This window comes from Phaenicophaeus curvirostris, chromosome 4 (assembly GCF_032191515.1).
Source record: "Phaenicophaeus curvirostris isolate KB17595 chromosome 4, BPBGC_Pcur_1.0, whole genome shotgun sequence".
Taxonomy (NCBI): Eukaryota; Metazoa; Chordata; class Aves; order Cuculiformes; family Cuculidae; genus Phaenicophaeus; species Phaenicophaeus curvirostris.
Window position 1 is genome coordinate 48427496 of NC_091395.1, and position 21888 is coordinate 48449383.

The following is a 21888-nucleotide window of genomic DNA, read 5'->3' on the forward strand; positions in this document are numbered from 1 at the left end:
CTTCATTATATTTGGTTGAAGGGCCTTATCCTTTATAAGCCTCTCTTCCTTTCATAATCTGGAGTATTTGAACTATTAAAATTGTATGACATGTGACAGTGTTTTAACTGCAAGTATTACTGAACCCTTTAATCTGGTAATTTTGATCTCTATTTTATATTGCATTCTGTCTATTTTTGGACTTTTGTATAACTTCTCTATTTGTGTATGGCAAGGTAAGTTATTTCATATTTGAGAGAAAACATGTAATTGTGAACAGAAGTGAATTTTAAGCCATTCCATTTTCTTTCTCATTGCTGCTAAATCATCTGCAATCCATGAATGAGGAAATAAAAATTATATTCTCAAAATGCAACTGTATGTGTTATTCAATAGTGAAAATTTTAATATATGAGTTGCAGTTCCCAAAGAAGCAAAAGTTTTTCTCGTTGTTTTCTGTTAGGTTTGTGCTAGTGCATTAAGGCCTATATGCGCTGTAGTATTTTTAGTTTGGGTCAGGAGCATGCTTTCGAAGCAAGTTTGCAGATTGATATGAAATAAATCATGACAAGTGACATGATGAAAGATGTGAGACAGTGAGATTCAGTGTGGATTGCCTGGTTTAATAGCTCCATAGCTGATTTGATAGATGTTAATGCAGTGTTTCACAAAGAAAAACTGGTTTTAGGATTGCAAAGAGCCAGGGAAAGTTTTTCAGATATTAGGAAGCAAAAATGGATCTCAGAGGGTAGCAGATGTATGTCTGCATAGTGCGAGTGGTATGAATTGAAAGCCTAGTTATCAAATGTAGTCACATCAATGTGAAGACGTCTAATTCTGCCCTCTGCCTTGACTAAACTGGCTGCATTATATGTAATTGTTATGACTGGACAAAGTTAACTACCAAGAAATCCTCCGAAGACAGTTTTTTAAGAGGTTCATACAGTATAGCTTCGGTTTAGTTGAATTTGATAAATATTGCCTGGTAGAAGAATAAAGCCCCTGAACAAACTATGCAGTCTCTTGATATTCTTAGAGTTTTTGTTTCAGCTGTCTGAAATATATCAGATGCAATGTAAAACCAGTGAAGAATATTTTCCCCTGTTATTGTGCTTTCTTATTCTCTCACTAATTCCCAGTAATCTTGTGGTAATGTGGTCATTCTGTTGGCCAGCTGTTCAGCTCTCCATCAATGCATCCTCCTGATGTGCGTTTCTAAGTGTTTTACAAGTCAGTGTCCCATTCCAGTTCAACATAAAACTTCTTTTAAAACAAAACAATATACCACTGGGCATATAGACAGGGAGCATAGTAATGCATAATCAATATCAGCCTGGATAAGTGATGGATGAGGAAATAACACATATTACACATTATAAGCACTAAAACACTCTTAATGTGTGTTTGAATAGAAGTAGAGAGAGGGTACGTCTTGTATACTAGGAATTTTTTATGTCTGATGCAATTAGCTTTCTTTAGCTTTTCTTAATTAATTCCTGTAGTAGAAGGGAACTTTTTGATTCTGTTTTGTAGGCCCTTGATATTAGGACTCTATAGTAAAGCCAATAATATCCCCCATGATTGTCATTAGTATTAGCTTCAGTCTTTGGAAATAACAGCTAACAAAGGAAAGATTTGCCTGTACAGAGGGAATAGAAAGTGTCTGAGCAGATTTAAACAGAAATAGCTGATTTGTTCCCTCTTAGAACACATTTTTCTCCTAAAACACCAAATGTTAAGGGAGGTGAAAATAGGGGTGTTTTTACCTCTAGTATTACCCCAGATTCTACAAGACAAAAGAGAAACACAGAAGCTAGAAGTCATTGCTCTCTCCTGGTCATCCCAAGGCAGTTTTGGGTGGGCTTTTATAAAATCAAAAAAGAAAAGATAATTTTTCTCTGCATTTTAAGCCTCCTCCTTTGTTTACTGTGAAGCCAAATGTTTGACTTGTATACAGTACTTGAATTCAGTTTGAAATGTAATTCTGTACCAACTGGGAAAAAAATATGTTGTACTTATGGTTGTGTAATAGCAAGTATGGTTTATAGTGGGTATTTTGGATTTGGGCCATCTATCTAATTTGGAAGCTCTCTCTTATTTAGCACCTACCAAGATTTACACCCAGGCCACAATTCCAGCAAGCACAGCAAATCTGAACTGTGACTTAACCCAGTAATGCACAAGGAGGCTCAGTGTTGAGAAGAATTTACAGCATCTACTTCATTACATTATTGGTCATACTCTTTGTGACCCATTACTCCATGACAAATAGCGAGATATTTCTTCTCTACCATGACCAAAGCATAAAATATTCTACCTTTCTCTGGGAGTCCCCATATTGTATGCGTATATATTATGTGGCAGTGTTTTCGATCATTTTTGGCAGTGCGTGGAACAGTTGCTTTCTGATTATATAATTTCAAATTTTCTGTAGGGAAATAAGATAAGCATTCATTTGTTCTAATGCAGTCTGTCCTGTAGGAAAAAAAAAAAATCTCCATTAGTACATTATTTGTGTTTTAAAAGGCAGCATGAAATATTCTAGAAATGAACATGGTAGAAGATTTCTGTTAAAAAGGGTATATGATATTTATCATAGTCTCCAGTAAACAGCCTACATTTTTGAGGTTTTTTTTTTTTTAAATTTAACTGAAACTTAGAAGACTGGTAAAAAAATAACATCAATGCAAGCACAAATAAATTGAAATACAAAACTAATCTTATTTATTCTCAAAGGCAGAGCTGGTCTTAGGATTTTGGAGTTTCTTGAATCCCAATCCTTCATTAAATCTCGATGGGATAAAATGCAACCAAAATAAGCGTTTTAGTGTTATGCTTTTTTTTCAATAGCAAGTAGAATCCTGTTGACTATGTAACTTTAAAAGGACTATCCCTGTTGAAATAATAGAATGTACATAAACTAGAAGAAAGACAAATAGAAAAATAATTTCGCTGTTTGCTGGAGATTTTTGTGAGCTTAAGACAATTAATTGACATTTGGTCAAAAGAAATTTTTAACTACCAGTGAAACCTGTTAATAAATAACCCTTTAATTGTGCTTTTCAATTTAAGGTTTACTATTGAATAAAATAGGAGTACATCAGGTAAGATCAGGATGTATGACCTTTTAAAACTGTTCCGATTACCTCTGCTTCTGCCAGATGTGTAAAGAGAGTTGTTCTGGCAGAACCTGGAACCTTATGCATTTCCTTGTTTTCCCTTAGTGTTATAAAAGATGCTTTCTAAGTAGCGATGAAGATATTTCTGCTGAGTTATATGTAACATCAAATTACCTTCCTCAACTGAAACGGTGAAACCGTGCGTGGATGGTTACGTAGGGAGGCAACAGCAACACAAGACTAGATGTACTGATGAGGAGGATGCAGGCAGAAAAATTACAAATCTGAAAGAGCACCCATTTATCATTTGCTGCTGTACCCTCTGTATTGATGAGTTGCACCGAATAATCCTATTCTTTGTCACTTAGTGGATTAATTGCTCTATGTGACAATTGCTCTATAATCTTTTTCTAAGCAATAAAAGGGTTTCATGATTACATGAAAATGTAGTGATAAAGGACAGAGAAAAATTTATAAAGAAGAAATGGGTCTCCAGTGTTAACATTACACTTAAATGAACTACTTCATGTGAGCCAAGACTCCTACAATTAGGCAGTCCTTGCTAAATTACACTGCAGTGGAATTTACTAACCAGAAAGATAATGCTTGTTCCTTGAAAGAAAAACTCCAAAGATTTGATAATTAGCTCTCAGAGGAGTCCATTGGTTATTATACAGCTGCTGAAAAAACAGTAGGGACCTTATTTATTGACCTAGCCATCTGATAAATCAGAAAGAGATCAGTGTCATGGAATCTTTTTGAACAGACCACCTCCTGACACTGGGAAAGATCCAGATGAGGTCAAAACCCTCAGCTTCCTGTCTCAGAGGAAAAAGAGAAAAAAAGTCTGATAGAGGTAAAGCTACACAGAGCTGCTTTGGAAATATCTGGAGATGAAGGGAGGTGGGGGAAGAATGTTAAAATAAATGTTTAAAATAAAAATCTTCTTGTTAAATGTAGCAAGACAGTATATGTGTTCAATAAATTTCAAGAAAACTTTAATTTACATTTTTCCATTTTGATTACACTGTCAGAACTGAGCCTGAAACATGAGAGCCAGTAATGAAAGATCCCCCAATAGACACAGTCAGAGCAAATATAGTCATTACCCTACTTACTAAAACATTAAACACACTTCCAAATGTTGCCACTTCAGGAATGGATCAGAGAAGCAGGGTTGAAGACAGTGAAAGTTAGACCAGTGACCAGCACTATTGCTTAGGTCAATTTCTGCTTTAGCCTTGAGAAAAACATTTATCTTGCCTATTATAATTATTATGCTTTTGTTTAAACCAAAATAAAAATTAAGTTTGCACATTTCTATCTCAGCTGGGCTGGCTCCACACTTTCCAGCTGGACTGGTTTCTTTTCCAGGTGACTCATTCCCCTTTGCAATTATGCAATAGATATGTCACTGAGAAGTATCTGCTTATACAGAAAAGAAGTTTAATGAATCATGAAGCAGTAATGCAGTAACAATAGCAAAAAGTGAAAAAAAAACCCAACACAGAATGGAGTAGAAATACTTGTATCAAAATCTGCCCTAAATGGAAGCATTTATATATTTTTTAGCCTTATTTTCCTTTTTCATAAAATAAGGTTTTGGTGATAACAAGCTGAAATGCCTCTCTTCATTTTAAACTTGATCCTTTACTTTTTAGGATAAATCTGACTAGTTCTATGCTAATCTACACTTCAGAAATGTGAATATTAGAAGAACCTCCCTGTGCAACATAGTGACTTTTCGTAATGGAATATTTCTTGAATAGGTCTTTCTTTCAAACATATATATTTTTAATCCCACACCCCATATTTAAGAGTGTTGACTTGCTTTCATATAAATACAGTTTAAGCAGTATGACCTTATAGTTGGAAATGCAACTAGAAAATTACTAAAGCCCAGCCTATTTACCCTTGTAAATGCACATTAAATCAATAAACTGAACAGTGTGTTTAGTACTGTACATTTTAGAGCATGTTATCATTGGGAATAGAAAGTCTACTGATTGTATCTTTGAAAGTTATATGAAAAAGTAGGGCAACACTGTTTCTATACCTATTATTTCTAGGTGTTTCAGTAAAATGAATAATAGCCATCATTGCCAGTTAATGAGTAAATGTGATGAGGAGCTAAAGGAATGGATACATTCTCGATTTGAACTTTATTAATATCTTCAAAACAATAGTTTGTCTTCTGTATAATGCAATAGTAACATTACTGTCTTGAAAATTTCCCTATATTCCTGTAGTAACCATACAGCTGTATGGTTATTTAACCTTCATAAATATAGAAATAACAGGATGTTTTTCTATACTGTTGAAAAACCTTTTAGTTGTATGTTTTCCTGATGTTAAAAGAAACAAACACTGTCACCACATCTTGTGCCACAAACAGTAAACTTCTTTAAATATCAGCATAACTTTTGCATGAAATATGTCTGCTGAGAGAAACAATTGCTTGAGAAGGGAGAATGAGACTTTTGGAATAGTTAAATACAGAGCAGCTGGCACAGATTAGCCTATGTCCTCATACAATCAAAATGTTTCTATTAGAGAACTTGAGATAACTAGCTTCAGAGCATTAAAGTGTACTCCAGTATCATTTTTTTCCCCATTTAATCAAGCATTATCTCACAAGATATGACTGTGTTACCCCAGTAGAATTACCAGCCCTACACTATTATATATATCTATGTATTTAATATCAGGTTATTGCACTTGATTTTTGTCTATGGTGTATGCCGAATTTCATTGGTTTTAATACAAGACACATCATGACAAAGTCAGCTCAGGGAAAGAGAGAAACATTGCATGAAAACTCTGGCTACTGATTCACAAGGGAGGCCAAGCGAATGAAATTACAGTCTCAGAAATGCACAGTGGAAATACATGCCTGGGGAAAGAACCTCACTCTGCCTACACTCAGTGCTAAGGAAAGTTATAGTGAATTTATAGTCACCATCAGCTGGCCTTCTCAAGGAAAAACAGCTCTAAGAACATTCATGGCACCTTGTAGTGAGTGATGCTGGACCAGATTGCTCAATTTGAGAGAACTAGATGACCACAGGTGAAATCTGAGGGCTTTTGAAGTAACTGAGAATTTCCTAGCAGTAAAATAAGGATTTCATCAAATCAATTTGCATCGTCTGCTAAGTATGTCATCCAGAGGAACCATACCCAGGAGAGGACTTTTTATTCTGAGAGTGTCTTTTCCTCTTGTCCAGGGCTCAGCTATCTGTTTTGAAGGCATGATTCTGACTCCATATACGCTAGGTTCCTCTGCTGCCACAGATATTTATGCTTAGGAAGATAAGTATCTCTAACAATGCAATTAAGTTCAGTAGGACTTCCCCTCAGAAAAGGCTGAGCTTTTGTGCAGTTTCTGAAGAGAGATGAACAGAGAGGTGAAAGGAACAATTATGGAGAAGAGCAACAGAAAAAGATACTGGTAAAAAGGTCTTATAGTTTCCTCAAGCTGCTGTATGGAGACTTCAGAGAGACAAAAAGCACATGCAAATGAATAAGATTACAACTAGAAGTTATTTTGTACAGGACTGTGCAAGCATCAAAATTTCGTCTAAAATTGATTTTAAAGCAAGTGTTGCAAAAATGGGAGACGTATCCGCACTGGGTACAAACTGTGCATTTTAATACCAAATGGAAGGAAGAGTAATAAGGAGGAGCAATGCTGAACCACTGAAAGCTAGTTTTCAAGACTCCTGCCAGTCTTGTATCTTTAGATGCATTTCAGTGCATCTTTAATACAGCTAACCTCACAATACATGAGACAAACGAAAACAGTATTAACTCTGTTTTAAGGATGTGAAAATGTGCTTGTACATCTTAAGAGACTGAAAAACTCAAAATGATCAGATACTTCCATACAAATATAAGTGTAAAACAAGATGTAGCATTTGAGATTTACAGATTTACATGACTACAATATTTTGCTTAAAAGAATCATAGGAAGAGTAGTATACACTAATCCAGCTAAACTGGAATATGCACATATATAGATGGGAAATGTTAATGCATACAGTCTGTGTCCTACCCTGTGGTAGCTCTTTATTATTTGTTGGTAACTGTTTACCAGCACTCACAGGACCTTGACATGTTCTTTCTTTCAATTCTACAAATAAATTTTGTATATATATCTGATCCTGACACTGTTCCTGCTCTTAGTAGCTAGATTCTACTAATCTTAATTTAATTCATCAAGCCGTATTTAGTCTCATTGATTTCAGTAACACTAATTGTGAAGAAATGGCAAGCAAATTGTTTTATTCTGTTAACTTGAAGGACCGAACTACTGAAAATGCAGCTCAAACAAAAGTTGAGGATTTGTGAAAATCAAGTCAGGTTAATTGCCAGACTTTCAAATCTAACTTCACAGTTACAGGAAAAAAATAATCATTCTTTCGTTCTGCAATTCCTTCTACCTTAATCTTATAAGGCTAATTAAGGTATCGGATTCTTGACTTAAATAACTAAGGATCCAGGACAAAAAATCCTTAACATTATTGGTAAGCCCAAGAATTGCAATAGTTTCATCACTTCCACTTTGCATCTTAGCTATTGAATGGTAATACCAAATAGGCCCACTGACCTGCTCTAACTGATAAAAAAAAACCCATAATAATATTAGTTCTTGGAGCTTATTTCTGGATTTCAAAGGCATGGCAGGAGTGCTTGTCACAATGCTCATTAACAGCAGAGAAAATATATTTACATCTTTTAATTGAATCAGTTTTAGCATTTACTATAATCTACCTAATACTTACGTAGTTGTACATTACAGTGTCTTTTGCATTATTTGAATAAGTAATTTGAATAATAATAAGTAATACTGCAATCTGTGCCTCTCACTGGCCTAGCTTGTATCTTACTCCTTCTCACTGCTTTATTCACTGATTTTCCATTCAGGATTTACTCAGCTGAGGTTTAACTCAGACGTTAACTATCAGACCACAGGAGGTATGACTCATTCAGTAGGTCCATCTTGCACACTAGACCTGGCAAGAATTTTCTTCCTCTGCCCACATTACCCATGAAAAGTCCAGTTGACTCATCTGCGGACAGTGCTGACCAGCCTCTCCTGCTCTGTCTCCATATTTCCCTGGGTCCTGCAATTGCCAGAGACTGGAAGCTCTTCCTAGGTCACCATTTTACTTTCTCCTTGGATCTGGAGACTTTAAAGCCACCTTTGATTTTAGGCTTAGTGCTATTAGCCAACTATTCTCATTGCCTAGATTATAATCTGAATGTGATTTATTCATCTGATTGTTTTAGTTTGCTTCCACTGTTTTATTATAATTTCTTTAAATATCCTCTGCATCCTTGCATTGATATTCAGTTGAACTGGAAGAGTCTTATTAGGATGCGATATTAATCAGATGTCAAAATAGAATTCTCTGGCTACTGAAATATTGACTTCCAGCAATAAATACTGATCCAGGTAGGGAAAAATATAAAATAATTAAATTCATATTATAATTAAATCATTAAAATAATTCCAAATTGTTTTGTAAGAGAGTTTAGAATGGAATTCAAGTTTGTTGAGAACTAGTTAAAATATCTGATTGAATCTCCTCTTTGAGATAACTCTTGAACTCAAACTTCGTATTTGGTAAAGGCACAGTCAGAACTAACCTTAATATCTATATCCATTTCCCCCCTTTAACATATGTATAAATTGTGTTTATATATATATGTATATCCTGCAGTGCCATGGTCATGTTTATGATATAAATATCTTGAGTGTTAGTCAAAACCGAGACTTGTAACCAACCTTACCTCCTAATTCAAATTGCCAGGCTCCTGCTTTTTGGACAAATAGGCTGACACAGACTGAACAAATTCATTCAATTAGAACAGCATGTCTTTTCAGAGAGACAGGCACTTCCTCCCTTCTGTTCCTGGGAGGCAGCAGCTGTAAAGGGAAGTTGTTATTCATCAGCTCCACAAAATGGAAAGGAGGTGTGCAGGCACATAGACATGCTATAGAGTGAGATGTGAGGCAGGAGCTCACCTGTCACCTGTGAGCAGAGCAGAGCACGACACTTTTCCTTCCCTCCAGTCATGACTGTCAGAGGTGAGCACTAATGCTGTTACCTGCTGCAGACTAGCTGAAACTCTCTGAAACAAAAAGAAAAATGCTGTGGCTATAGTCCAATCTCAGATGGCTCCAAGTCCAGCTAGTGTATTGCTAGTTAGCTTTTCCCTGGAAGTAGGGGCTCAGGTTTCAGTCAGGCTGTCATTTACTGCTTATTTACTCCTTGTTACTGTCTTGATTGACAAGATAAACACAGCCAGTGTTTTTTAGAGAAATGTGTTAAGAATTCAGGTATGATATGCAATAATCTGTCATATCAATATTTGTAATGCGTTTTATTTCCTTTACTATGTTTCCCTCACTTTGGTATATCTATACAAGATGTTTTCAGACTTTTAAGAAAGACTTCTAAGAAAGACTTCAGGATTTTTGAGCACCTCATTCATTCTGAGACTTTCACGATTCTTTCATTGTAAAAGAAAACCTTGAAGTAGAAAAATAAGCATTGGGCAAGAATAAAATCTAAGTATGTTTATTTTGTCTAATACCTGAGTACACGATATGGGATAACACATTTTTGCTGTTACTGACAGGAGAAGAGAAAATCCTCAGACACCCTGGTGTAGGCCACATCGCAGCATGCCAATGGAATGCTATTGGTGCTGATTTTTCGCTTTAGTTGAAAAAATTATGGGTGCTCTTAAAAAGGATAGACAGTACTATTCAGTTTCTAAGCTATTTGACTCTACTTTCTAAAGAGGATTAGTTACCATAGAACGCAATGTAATTACTTTGCTGGCAGGAGTGGCTCCAGGGTATGACTGGCAAACACACCTTTTATGTGTGTGGCCATATACAAAAGCAGCAACACCCATCCAATAGCAGTGCAAGTACTAAGTGGAATATAATCATAGAATCATAGAATCATAGAATCAATAGGTTGGAAAAGACCCACAGGATCATCAAGTCCAACCATTCCTATCAATCACTAAACCATGTCCCTCAACACCTCATCCACCCATCCTTTAAACACCTCCAGGGTAATAAAGAGGTAAAGAGGTAAACCATTGAGCAAAATGTTTACCTGCATTCATTAATAGTACCAACACTTTCTACCCAATCTTACTTTCCTAGAATTTCTGTAGATAACAGTTTAAATAGTTCCCTCCTAGTAACTGAAAAATTAAGGACAGCCTTTAGCAACTGATTAGAAGGGACCTCTGGAACAATCTGTTGAAGCAGGGCCAGCTCTCAGGTCAGATAAGTTGGTCAGGGCTTTATCCAGTTGGGACCTGGAAACTTCCAAGAATGGAGCCTGCACAACTTCTCTGAGTGACCTGCTTCTGGGGTGGTCTGGACTGTCTGGGGTCACTGTCCTGATCCTTTCTTTTTTCAGTGTAAGTCTTTTGACCCTCTTCTTACCCCTGTTCACCTTTACAAAAATGTTGTCCCCATCCTCTTCAGTTCCAGAGGATGAGGCCTTGCAGCAGAAGGTGTGAGTTTGTGCCAACCAGTATTCATGGGCGTACATGGAGGAGTGGAGCAGCAGGTAGCAGCAGTGCAGAAGAGTTGTGCCAACAGCTGTGGAGTGATTGCTGCCTGTCAGCCTCATAAGCTGCAAGAAAAGTTTGGCTGTGCATGAATTGTTTCTGACGATCAATCCTCTCACCTCCTTGTTGTTATCTTGCTGACTTACAGCTACTTACTGCCTGCAGGTCACAGCCAGTGGATTTCACCTCACAAAATTCTGGGAAGTGAAATGGCTTCAATTGACATTTATTTGCTCTCAGAGCAGAAAACTGTCCTGAGCATCCTGTGCTTTTCTGTTCCTACTGATGGACTTTTTACATCAGTTTCATCTGTAGAGAAGGCAGAGAGTTTTGCAAGTTCCTTGGAGTCCAGGAAGGACTCAAGGAGAAATATGAGAATGGCATGAGATGGAAAAAAACAGTCCCTGTTATTGTAGTGTGAAGGAAAGGAATGAGTCTGAACAAGAGACTAGGTGGGAACATAATACCAACTCCAAGGGAAAATAAATTGGAGACCCAAAATTGACAAAAATAAAAGTTAATGAGTTCAAGCTAAAGAAAGTTATTGATTCCACATTAGAATTAGATTTTTAGTGTCAAGAAAGGTAGCACTGGAATAAAATATTCTTTGCTTGGGGCAGATTTGGAGTTTTGTAAGGGGAGATGGAGAACTATCCATCAAATATGACAATCGTGCCATTGAGAGAGAGACAGATTACATCACATTTCAAGACCTGTCCCAGTTGTATTTTTTATGCTTCTATGACATTCTATTGTTAGCTCAATAATAGTGTAAAAAAATGTGTAATGTTTCATTTTGTGTAGTATCTAAAACAGTTACTGTTGCTGGTTTCCAATTAAAATGCTCAGTAGACTTGGGAAGCTGAACTTACTGTTGAAAAAGCAGTAAATAATTAAAAACAAGTATACAGAATATATTCAATTAAATGTTTATGGAAAATTGCTTCAGTTGTGGTGCAACTTGGGGCATACTTCTAAGGATTTAGGATGGAAATGCTAAAGGAAAATGAGTATTTAAAGTGAATGACAGAAAAGTCTAAGCAATAAACTTTTTTAGGCGAGAATGAATCCAAGGCTTCAAAAGGGTAGGTGCAGAAGACTGAGGCTTTCAGAGTAACTTTGTCTTTTGGAAGTGCACTACGTGTGTTATGTCCTTTGATGTGAATGGATAGTCAACCCTAAGGGCTAGATTACAGGCCAGTGTGTGTGTGTCTGAGCAAACACTCAATGTACTGTGCACAGATCCATCCCATTAAGCAACACTTAATAGCTAGCATAATTCCGATGTGCATAAACATATTTCAAAGGCATACATGAAATAGCTGAATATATTATAAAGAAAAGAAGAATTCCTTGTCTGAACCACAGACTTCCATGAAATTCCAGTCAACCACTTACCACATGGTTACATACTTATCTTTGATGAATTTCAGACGACAATATTCAGAAGACAGATGCTGTTAAGGGGTGTCGGAGGTAAACAAGGGGGTTTGGTAGTTTTTATTCAAACTGGGCTGTTATCAGCTCTTTAGAAGGCATTTTGTAATTGCTGAAGAATTTCAAAGAAACTGACATGACTGCATCATCTTGGCTATTTAATCCAGCAAATATTTCAGTTGTAAAATATGTTGTGTGCCATATAGAGTTATCCAGCTTCCTTTGATTCTGTAATTTCTCAAAACCCCTGATTGCTATTTATTACTGCTTGCATAGAATTCAAGGTGAAAGACGCTGTGTTCTATGAAGACTTTTCAGGCTATCTAGAATTTTCCTTCATGTGGCTGAAAAGGAATGGCTGTTCCATTGTTCAGCATTTCCACTCCCCATGTATTTGACCTCAATCCCAATTTGGGAAGCTTGATTTGCCTATGACTAGGTTTCCATATTGTTAAGCTAAGAAGCCTGATGTAAGCACCTGATTTTGAAATCCTTTTCTTGAAACAGTTTTTGCTGAGACAAGTTCTGAAAATTCAAGGGTCTTGTGTCTTAACCCAAACTTGGACTCTAACTTTGTTTCAGTCTTATTTGCTAATACAAATTTTATCCTCATTCGAGATCAAGACTTTTACCACCACCTTCTCAGTCTCTAATAACAGTTGTTATAAATATCAGTGTGCTGTGGCTGTTGATGAAAAACTATCCTTAGTTTAAACATTACTATGCAGAAGTAATTTAATAAGAAAGTAATTGTCACCAGGACAATCCAATTTTCACATGGGAAAGAATGAGTTCTTTTCCAAGGAGGGATTTAAAATCATTTCACTGAATGTAAAATAATTAGCAATGGATTTTCTCATGCTATCATGTTCTCCTACAAACTTGTGACAAGAAAAAAATATCTTTGGCATTTCATCAGCTGCATAGATTGGCAGAGCTAAAGAAGGATACATGGGTGAATTAAGGGGCAGGGGACAGCAGCTGACTGCTGTTTTCTTGACAATATGCCTCTCTTTCAGACCCTTATCAATAAAGTCACACACATGCAGAGTCCCTTAAGTTCTTTGCAGTGGTGCCCTAAAGAAAAACGTTTGAGAAGCCCCAGGCCCTACAATGTCTGTGAAATCAGCATAATCTTGTTTTTAAAAACACGGTTACCAACATAAATCCAGGCTCTTGCAAAAAAACAAGAAAAATCCATACAGCTTTTTGTCCTGCCTTTGTTTAGTCTTTCTTGGACAGCACTGGCATTTGCATGGTTGCACAGAGAATCAGACTAGGGAGCTGACCCTGCTCAGCACTACTGCTTTCCCAAGGACAGTGTTCAGCTGGATCCCCACTGGGTCACTACTGGAGTCTAGTGTTAGCACAAGGGGTGGTGAGGAGTGGCTTGGGAGAGTACACAAACAGCAACTTGTAGCAGAACTGTAGATTTTGGGAAAATTAAGTAACCACGAAGCATTGACCTGTATCAGATTATCAGATATCAGGTTATCAGATATCTATTTTTTAAAACAATGTTAAGGGGAGAACTATAAACAGAACAACATACAAAGTTCCTAAAGAACTGATTTCTGATCACACTAGAATCTTGAAGTACTAAACTGTTAATAATATCATGTAGGGTGAAAGTATATTCCTAATCATTGACTACTGTAAGGCTTAGTAGTGGATATACTTCACAGTAGTGAACATCCATTACAGTTCGCCTCAGCGTTCAAAGAAATCTTTGCAAAAAAGCAATGAGCAGTCTACACAATCCATGAAAATCCATAGCAAATCCATCGTAAAAATGCTCAACTCGTTGCTAAAGGCAAAATCAAGTGCACTCATATAGCTAGTGATCAGTCTTCAGATAGTAAAGGTGAAGAAACTATGCAGAATACTTGGATTTACAGCAGAGCATCACTCTTTCGGTAGTGTGGTGGGGGAAACTGGGAGGCAAGGAAGTAGATCTTTGAGCTTTGGGATTTTCAAATAATATTTGACCACAACATTTTCAGAACACTGTCCTTAATGGTGGAAAGAGACACTGGTCTCCCACTTCAAGATACTGTTCTTTGAGATATTTATGCCATAAATACCATTAAAGTTACAACAATTTGAGGGAGGTTTACATTAATTAGATCCTGCAGTAAAAAGGGCATTCAATTTTACAAATGTTTTTCTCTGTACGCAAGTAACTAAATCAATCATGTCAAGCAATTCACGCACAAACACAAGTAGCATTTTGAGAATCTGTTTCAGTGGTTTTTTGCAATGAGCATTCTGCAGCTGAAAGGAAGTGTTATTTTGGAGTCTAGTTTCAAATTCAGTCTTATTAGAAAAGAGTTTAAATTCTCAGCTTCCCTCATCTACTAGACATTAAATGTCTGTACAAACAAAACATGACTGCTATAAATTCTGAAAGTTTTCAACAACTTTTATCATCCATTGGTACATCTGCCTCAACAGTAAGCCTAAGAAAATCTTTAAACAATTCTCTCAAGCCACTTGCATGGCTTTAAAAATCTTCAAATAGTTCATTTTTTTTCTGATTAAATGAACCAGAAGTAACAGCAAAATGTTTAAGAGAGATGTCCAAATAGCTTTGCATAGGAAGGTGATCTACACAGAGACAGAATATTAACAATGCCAGGAAGATAGATATATTGCCAAACTTCTGTGGAGTTACTCTTCTACATTTGCAGAAAATAATTCCACTTTTTCATTTTTGGGTTTGTTTTTTTTCTGTACCACAGAAGTGTTCTGTTTGGATTAGCATTAATGTTTCCCACTCTGCTAGCCACCGCCTTATCATTTGCACCTTAGTAGTACTTATTTGTTCCTTCATTTTTCTACAGGCTTTATTGTCTGATCTGCAGTGTGCTGCACTTTAGTGCTGCTGAATAGAACAGCAAAAACAAGCCAAATTATGTTTTCCGTTTTACCCATCTTGGTAATAGGACTGTAACTGCATCTTGTTATATCACATGTAAAGCACTCCACATTACATTGCCTCACTTATTTCAACTTGCATTCTTGATTTAACTCTTAATTTAATAGGTGGGCATTTTAATCTTCTAAGGTAGTCATTTCTGTTTCTCATTTGGAAGAAACAGAGGCTGGTTTATGGACAGTGGTTTATGGGTTTTGATTCTTACATGACGCTGTGATACTTTCCTCACTGTGCAAACAAGGTAGATCTATTCTGCAGTAGAGCAGAATAACTAGTGACTCATTTAAAGTAGGACTTATGCATGTAGTTTCACACTTCTTGTGGCTTGATCCTCTGTTTCCTTTGAGAAACAGGGTTTTTTGGATCCCCTGAGATTCACCATGGTTGGTATATACCTGTCTATATCACGTACCTTTCTGTATGAGAACTTGAACTCTTCTCTCCACATCAAACCTCCCACCTCATTCTTTCCACCATCAGCTCTGAAGGTCCGTATCTTCTTTGCTGCCTCTTTACAGAGGTCTCAAAAATCTAGTCATATTTCAGGGTACAGGACAAGAAGATACTCTGATGAATGCAGACTGCCTCAGCTTTCCTCAATTCCCTTTCTTTTCTAGTGGCCTCCCCAGACACGAGAGGGATTGGAAACCGTGTTTGGCAGACAAGTCTGGTGAATCTCTCATGTAAATTGCTAACTTGAGCAAAACTGGTAAACAGAATGATAAATGTGGATTCTTTTCTCTCTAGCTAGATATCTAAATAAATTAACAGGTTCTCAGAAGCCATAAACACTGGGCTGACTTCAGTAAGTTGCAGGCTACTACAAATCGTTCCTACATTTTGTAATTTAATACATAAAAATTCTCAGGCATCTCTTGGTAGCAAGCCAAATCAGTCTTTTTATTATTATTATTATTAATCTATTTGGGTAAACTTGTAATATTTACTTCTGCATTTGAAAAGAATGCTAAATTTAAATCTATCATCAATATACAAATCCTCTTTGCTGAACAAATCAGAGTGCATACGTGCATGTGTTTGTGTGTATGCGACTTGTAAATACATAGAAATATAAGTAAACCTATAGGACTCAAAAAGAGTAATACAAAACCAAAGTAAAAGGCAGAAGCAGTTAAATATTTATGTTTTTACCAAAAAAAACCCAGATGAATGATAATTTGTATGTCTTCAGACTAAGCTTTCATGGCAAAATTTACAGTGTTAAATAACCAGATAAACCTGCTCTTTCCTAAGAGGACTTCTTATAATTTTTGTATAACAGCACATTTCTTCCATAATGCCGCTTAGCTTTGCGTAAACCATTCACTGGCAAAGAAAAGCGAATATAGGAAATTTTCTGCAACGAGTTAAGTTAACTGATCTTGAAGCACTCAGTGGACACTCTCAGAAACACAATAAAAGCCCAGCAGATTTATTAAGGTATTACTACCAAGTAAGTGGATTGTGTTGTGTTTTTTTTTAATTGGGCGGGCTTTTTTTTAATTTATTAGTTCATAATAATATTGATTAACAGATACATTATCTAAAAAGTTTGAGTTGACAGTGCAACCTGCATTCTTAAAACTCTTCATTTACTAGGGTAGCATGATAAACATTTAAGACAAGTGCTTCTATATCTCACTTGGGAGAAGTTAGAGTGTACAATGGTTTGTGGGTTTTATTATACTCTCTCATCTGCCTTAAGCTTGATTCAAAGACTGTTGCAATTGTGGGAAGAGTCCCAATAATTTCAGGAGGCTGCTCACTACTACAATCTTCAGGTATTGTGGGATAGATTGTTACTAATACTCTTTATACAGGTAGTAGCCATTAAATGGTTTCTATGTTTTCAATGGTAAACTGGAGGACAAAGTAGGTTTTACATTCACTCTTCTTCCTCCATCTTCATTGTGCTGCCTTCAGTCCAGTGTAAAACTGGAAGTGTTTGTTTTGCTTTCTATTTGTAAACAATTCTTTACTTGCAGGTTTGAAATGCATTAGATAATTCCTTCATAAATGCAGTAGAGGATGACAGCAGGTTGCATTCTCTATGTTATCACAGAATCATTGAGGTTGGAAGACATATTTTGAGATTATCTAGTCCGAGCAGAATCTAAACAGGTTGTCCAGAACCATGACAAGTTAGATTTTTAATGTCTCCATGATGGAGACTCCACAAATCCAAAATCGACTAGTGTTGTATTCTTTGACTAGTTTCTTTTATTTCAGAGTAGGTTAAAATCATCATAATATTCTGATAATATGGGTATGTCGCAACCTTAAAAAAAGAAAAGGAATTTATTAGGTAACATCAATATCTAAAAATAGATTAATCTTATAATTATATTTATTTAGTTTGTTGTATTGAATTTCCAACTCAAGACTAGCCTTTTATGTATTAAAGTTTTGGATAATATTTAGGCTTTCAGATACACAACTTAATAGTGCCCCAGCCAAAGCGAAAGTGATTATTGTGTTTTTCAATGAATTGTGAAAATATAAACTATAGTTAAAATTTTAAAACTTCTCATGACAGGGTTTATGTCAACAGCAGTCAGAACCACAAACCATTGCTAGGATTTCTGAACAGAACATCTAAATTCCATACTCGTGTTATTCCTTTCTGAAAGAGGTGTTTGCCTGCAAAGCCAGCCCATTGTGTCAAGCCTGAACAACACTTCTAGCAATACTTTACGTTTTCATTTTAGCAGAATCTTCTCCTGTATTTTCAGTCTGCTACAAACAGAGTAAGTTTATAATCTTTTGGCAGAGTACGTCAAACAATTTGGTTTGGGAAGATTTCTTTTTTTTTCTCCTTCATGTGAAATGCCTGTTATCTCTCTAGTACGAAAAAAAACCAACCCACAAAACAAACTAAAAATCCTCATCCATCTCCTTTTCTTGTGGTGTGGCAATTAACTCCTGGGGTTTAAGTCAAGTGTAAATTTTACACTTAGATTAGCCTTTCCAGTGCTATATTTCCAAGGACAACAAATAGAAATAAATACATGTAGGGTACTGTATAGGAAACTAGTTTTGGTAGCAGCACTGGCTCCTTCTTGATGAGTAAACTGGCAACCATCTCACCCACCATGGTAAACGTTGCCTCATGCCACAAAGGAGATGGTGTCCTTTGTTGGCAGACCCTTATTTGCTCCATGGGGCTCTCTCCACTCATGCAGATTAGATGAAATAACTGTTCTGACATTTGCAAACTTCAGATGACAATAGAACACAAGTTAAAATGAAGATGTTTGGAGATCATGTGGGACTTTGTGTTTTCAGCTTGAAAGAAAGTGAAACTTAATCCATTTCACTGCTTGCTGTTGTTTTGAGGTAATATTCTCTTAGGGTCATTCTAAATTCAGTTCAGGGTCATTAGGAGGTCCTGCAAATTCATCAGTTTTTCCAGCAAACCAATCCAAAATATCAGGTTGTAACAAAAAATGAAATGCACTGTTTTCCTGGCTTTGACCTATGCTATAAGTGTTGCTCATAACTTTGCTACGGACTGACAGATTTGTATTTCTGCTTTACTAAGATTTAGTTAACTAACCTTTGGTCACCTCTGTCTTCACATAAAGACTATGTAGACCATATTTTATGTGTCTATTCTGTTAATGCTGTTCTTTAATTCTGTCAGGGATAATCTAATCAATGTTTTACAATGTCTTTGAAGCAGACTATAAAGAACTCACTAACTGAATTCTAACTAAAGAAGTCATTGTGTAGCCTGAAAAAGAGTATCAAAAAGGCTGATTTGAGCATTAATGAACTAATTACATCATCTTTGTTTCTGTTTCTTGAGAAGGATTTATAAAAATATTATTTTAAATGAGTTAATGGAAATTCCTATTTTCTAACTTCCTCTTATTGAAATCCTTAGAGGAACTGGGGAGGTGGAGAGGCTGGGGTGGTGGGGAGAAAGCTGTCATAGTCCTGAATTTTGAGGCAAGCTTGTTGGCTAAATTTTGTGTTAACTTTAAATAAAGGAGAAAGAGAGGGAGAGACTCCTTGACAGCATTATTTAGCCCACCTAATTGATGAAGATCTTGCTTTGAGTCACACTTTTGAGAATCTTCTCTGTCTCTATTTGCTACAAAGAAAGTATAGGAAAATAGACCACATAAAGTTGGTATTTGAGTTTGTGATATGAGTACCCCTTACCCCTCTCTTTCCTGTCAGAGGATCTACGATATTATGTTTACTATAGTATTAACGTAACTCATGTATATCAAGAATTTCTAACCAAGACAGAAATCTCTGCCAAGAAGAATTGACAAAAAAGAATTATGTTAAAGAGTTCCACAAGGAAAAGGAGTTGTGATTATCCTCAACTGGAAAATGCTTTCTTTGAACTTCCTTCTCTCTCATTTTTAATTATACATTAACCTTCATCATTTTTATATGTACAATCAAATTAACTAACTTGGGGTGTCTCTTTGGGGGAGTATTTAGAATCATTGGTTCTTTAAATAGTACGTGCATCATTGGCTCTTTAAATAGTACGTGCATTAAGGAAAGGGTAAAGATGCAATTCTACTAAATAGCTGTAGGGTTTTTTTTAAATTAATTGCTATAATGGATGCATTTAAGTATCAGTATAAAATGTTTTCCCGGTAGTTATTCAATGCTCAGTTAATTGATCAAACAAAACAGTATTTTTCCTAAAAAAGGAGATTTTTGTGCTCATTATCCAATGTACTTTCATGCTAAATTAAGAAACAGAGTATTCTTAATTTGAACTTATTCTTTCCAAGTAATGCTGTTTCAGATTTAGCAATTGTATGTTGTTTTCCTTAGGAAATAACAGGAGATCGGGATCGATCACGACTGGATTCAATGTTGCTGTTAATTATGAAATTGGACCAGCTTGATCAGGATATTGAGAATGCTCTCAGTGCAGGATCTTCCCCATCCAGCACCCCAACATACAAAAGGAGGCATATACCTGTAAGTCAGTTTACTTAATCTTTCTTTTTACTCTAAATATAATCTTGTTTCACTAAACCTATTTTTTTCTTTCAGTCCTCACATTTATCAGCCAAAGCTCTTTATGTAAAGAATTTGTCTTATATTTTTATTTTTGTGTATGTGTGTATTTATGTATGTATTAGCATCTATTATTTCCTTTTGGCATCATTACATAAATAAGAGCTTCAGAGCTCCCAGATGAAAGAAAGCGAGAGCAACAAGATCACAAAATATCTGGCGCTCTGTCACTTACTGTAAATGCAGAGTCAGCACAGAGTCAGAATCACACCAGCCTGAAAGCATTTATAAATGAGTCATTTGGCATTAAATAGTTAGAACTGAAAGTACAAGCTACAGGTCTTCATTTTCTGCTAGTGGGAGGTTCCATGAAAGTTTTGGGCGAGGCACATGCATGAAATCCTCTGTCATTCAAATTAAGATTCTGGACAGAACTGTGCACTTTAATTATTTAAATGTCTTTTATTTCAGTGTGAGAATCCCTTGCTGAGACTAGCCTGAAGGGAGACTAGCCAGGTCACAAACATGATTGATGTAGGTTTTTCTCCTGAAAAACATTTACACGTGTAACTGAAGAACATGAAATGACTGATCCAAGGTGTTCTCAGGCAGGCTTCCTGTTAATTTTAACCACATGTGCTGCAGCTGACAAATACTGACCCAAGATCTCTAGGCTAATACGCGTGTTGTTTGGTTTTGTTAGTGGTATTTTCTTTTAAATAATGGGGCGGGGGGATGGATCCTATTAAAGACAGAGTTCATTATTGCTACATAGGCGAGTGGTCTATAGGTGAGAAAAGCTTTTCTTAAATTTCATTGGGTTTATTCAGCTTAAGATTTTATACTATGTTATTCTTAAAGGACATAACATAATCATACTTTTAATATTTATTTTTCTCCTGGATATCAAAGTTCTTACAGTATCTCCCTGAGCACTGATGGAGAGGAAAGCTGAAATACAATGCTCACATCTGTTCAGCAATAAAGGAAGTCTAGGCAGTCTGTATGAGTGTGCCTGTGTGATAATCAGAGGTGGTAACTGTTTCCACAGTGCAAAGCAGTCCTCCAGACAGACAGCTTGTATAAAATATAATACATATACCTTTTATATGCACCGATTTTCTAGGAATTGCACAGAATGCACAGATTTCTAGGAATCTGACTGAAATTCATAGTCCTGCCTAAAGTGCAGCTTTGCTTCTGATTTCCAGCACTTCAGTAAACAGCACACTTACATACTTGGCATAGAGGCACCTGTCTAACTAGCAGCTTCAGTTTGGCAGGCCAGAGACTTAACTGGAATTAATGAATCAAAGGGTTCCCGTTTATTTCCAGTTCAGGAGAAGAACACCTGAGATACACCTGCCCCATATTTCACCTATTCTAGGAACTTGGTATTAGGAAGCTGAGGCCTTGTCTGTGCATGTGTTGGCTGGGATTAATAGTTCAGGTTTTCTTCTGTGTTCTGTGTACCTTTATGCACGTAGGCATCACCTCAGCTAATAATCCTGACAGTATATTACTGATTCTCCACATAGCTATCACTTTGCCAGATATGTGTCACAATTTATCTGCAAGCGGTATAATCCCCTGCCCTCAGTCTATGCAGTAAATCAAGCATACACTATATTTTTACTTCCTCAAAAATCAAACATACTATATATCTTCTTTTTACTATCTAAAAAGGAATGTTATCAGTGTCATTAAACATAAGGCCATTTTAACCAGAAAAAGCATTTGGCTGATAAGTGTCGGCTGATTAAAAAAACTAGGGAGCTGTACCTCCAAAATGTATAAACTGATGGGTGGTGATGTCATTTC

The 21888-nt window shown here is 36.2% G+C and overlaps 1 protein-coding gene across 2 annotated transcripts in view; it reads left to right on the top strand.

Moving 5' to 3' along the window:
• Positions 1-21888, top strand: part of DLC1 (DLC1 Rho GTPase activating protein) — a 219971-nt gene that overhangs the window by 32569 nt on the left and 165514 nt on the right. For both annotated transcript variants that reach the window (XM_069856003.1, XM_069856004.1), the window contains exon 3: positions 19879-20028. In XM_069856003.1, the coding sequence (XP_069712104.1) occupies positions 19879-20028 (150 nt within the window). The remainder of the gene's footprint in view (positions 1-19878; positions 20029-21888) is intronic.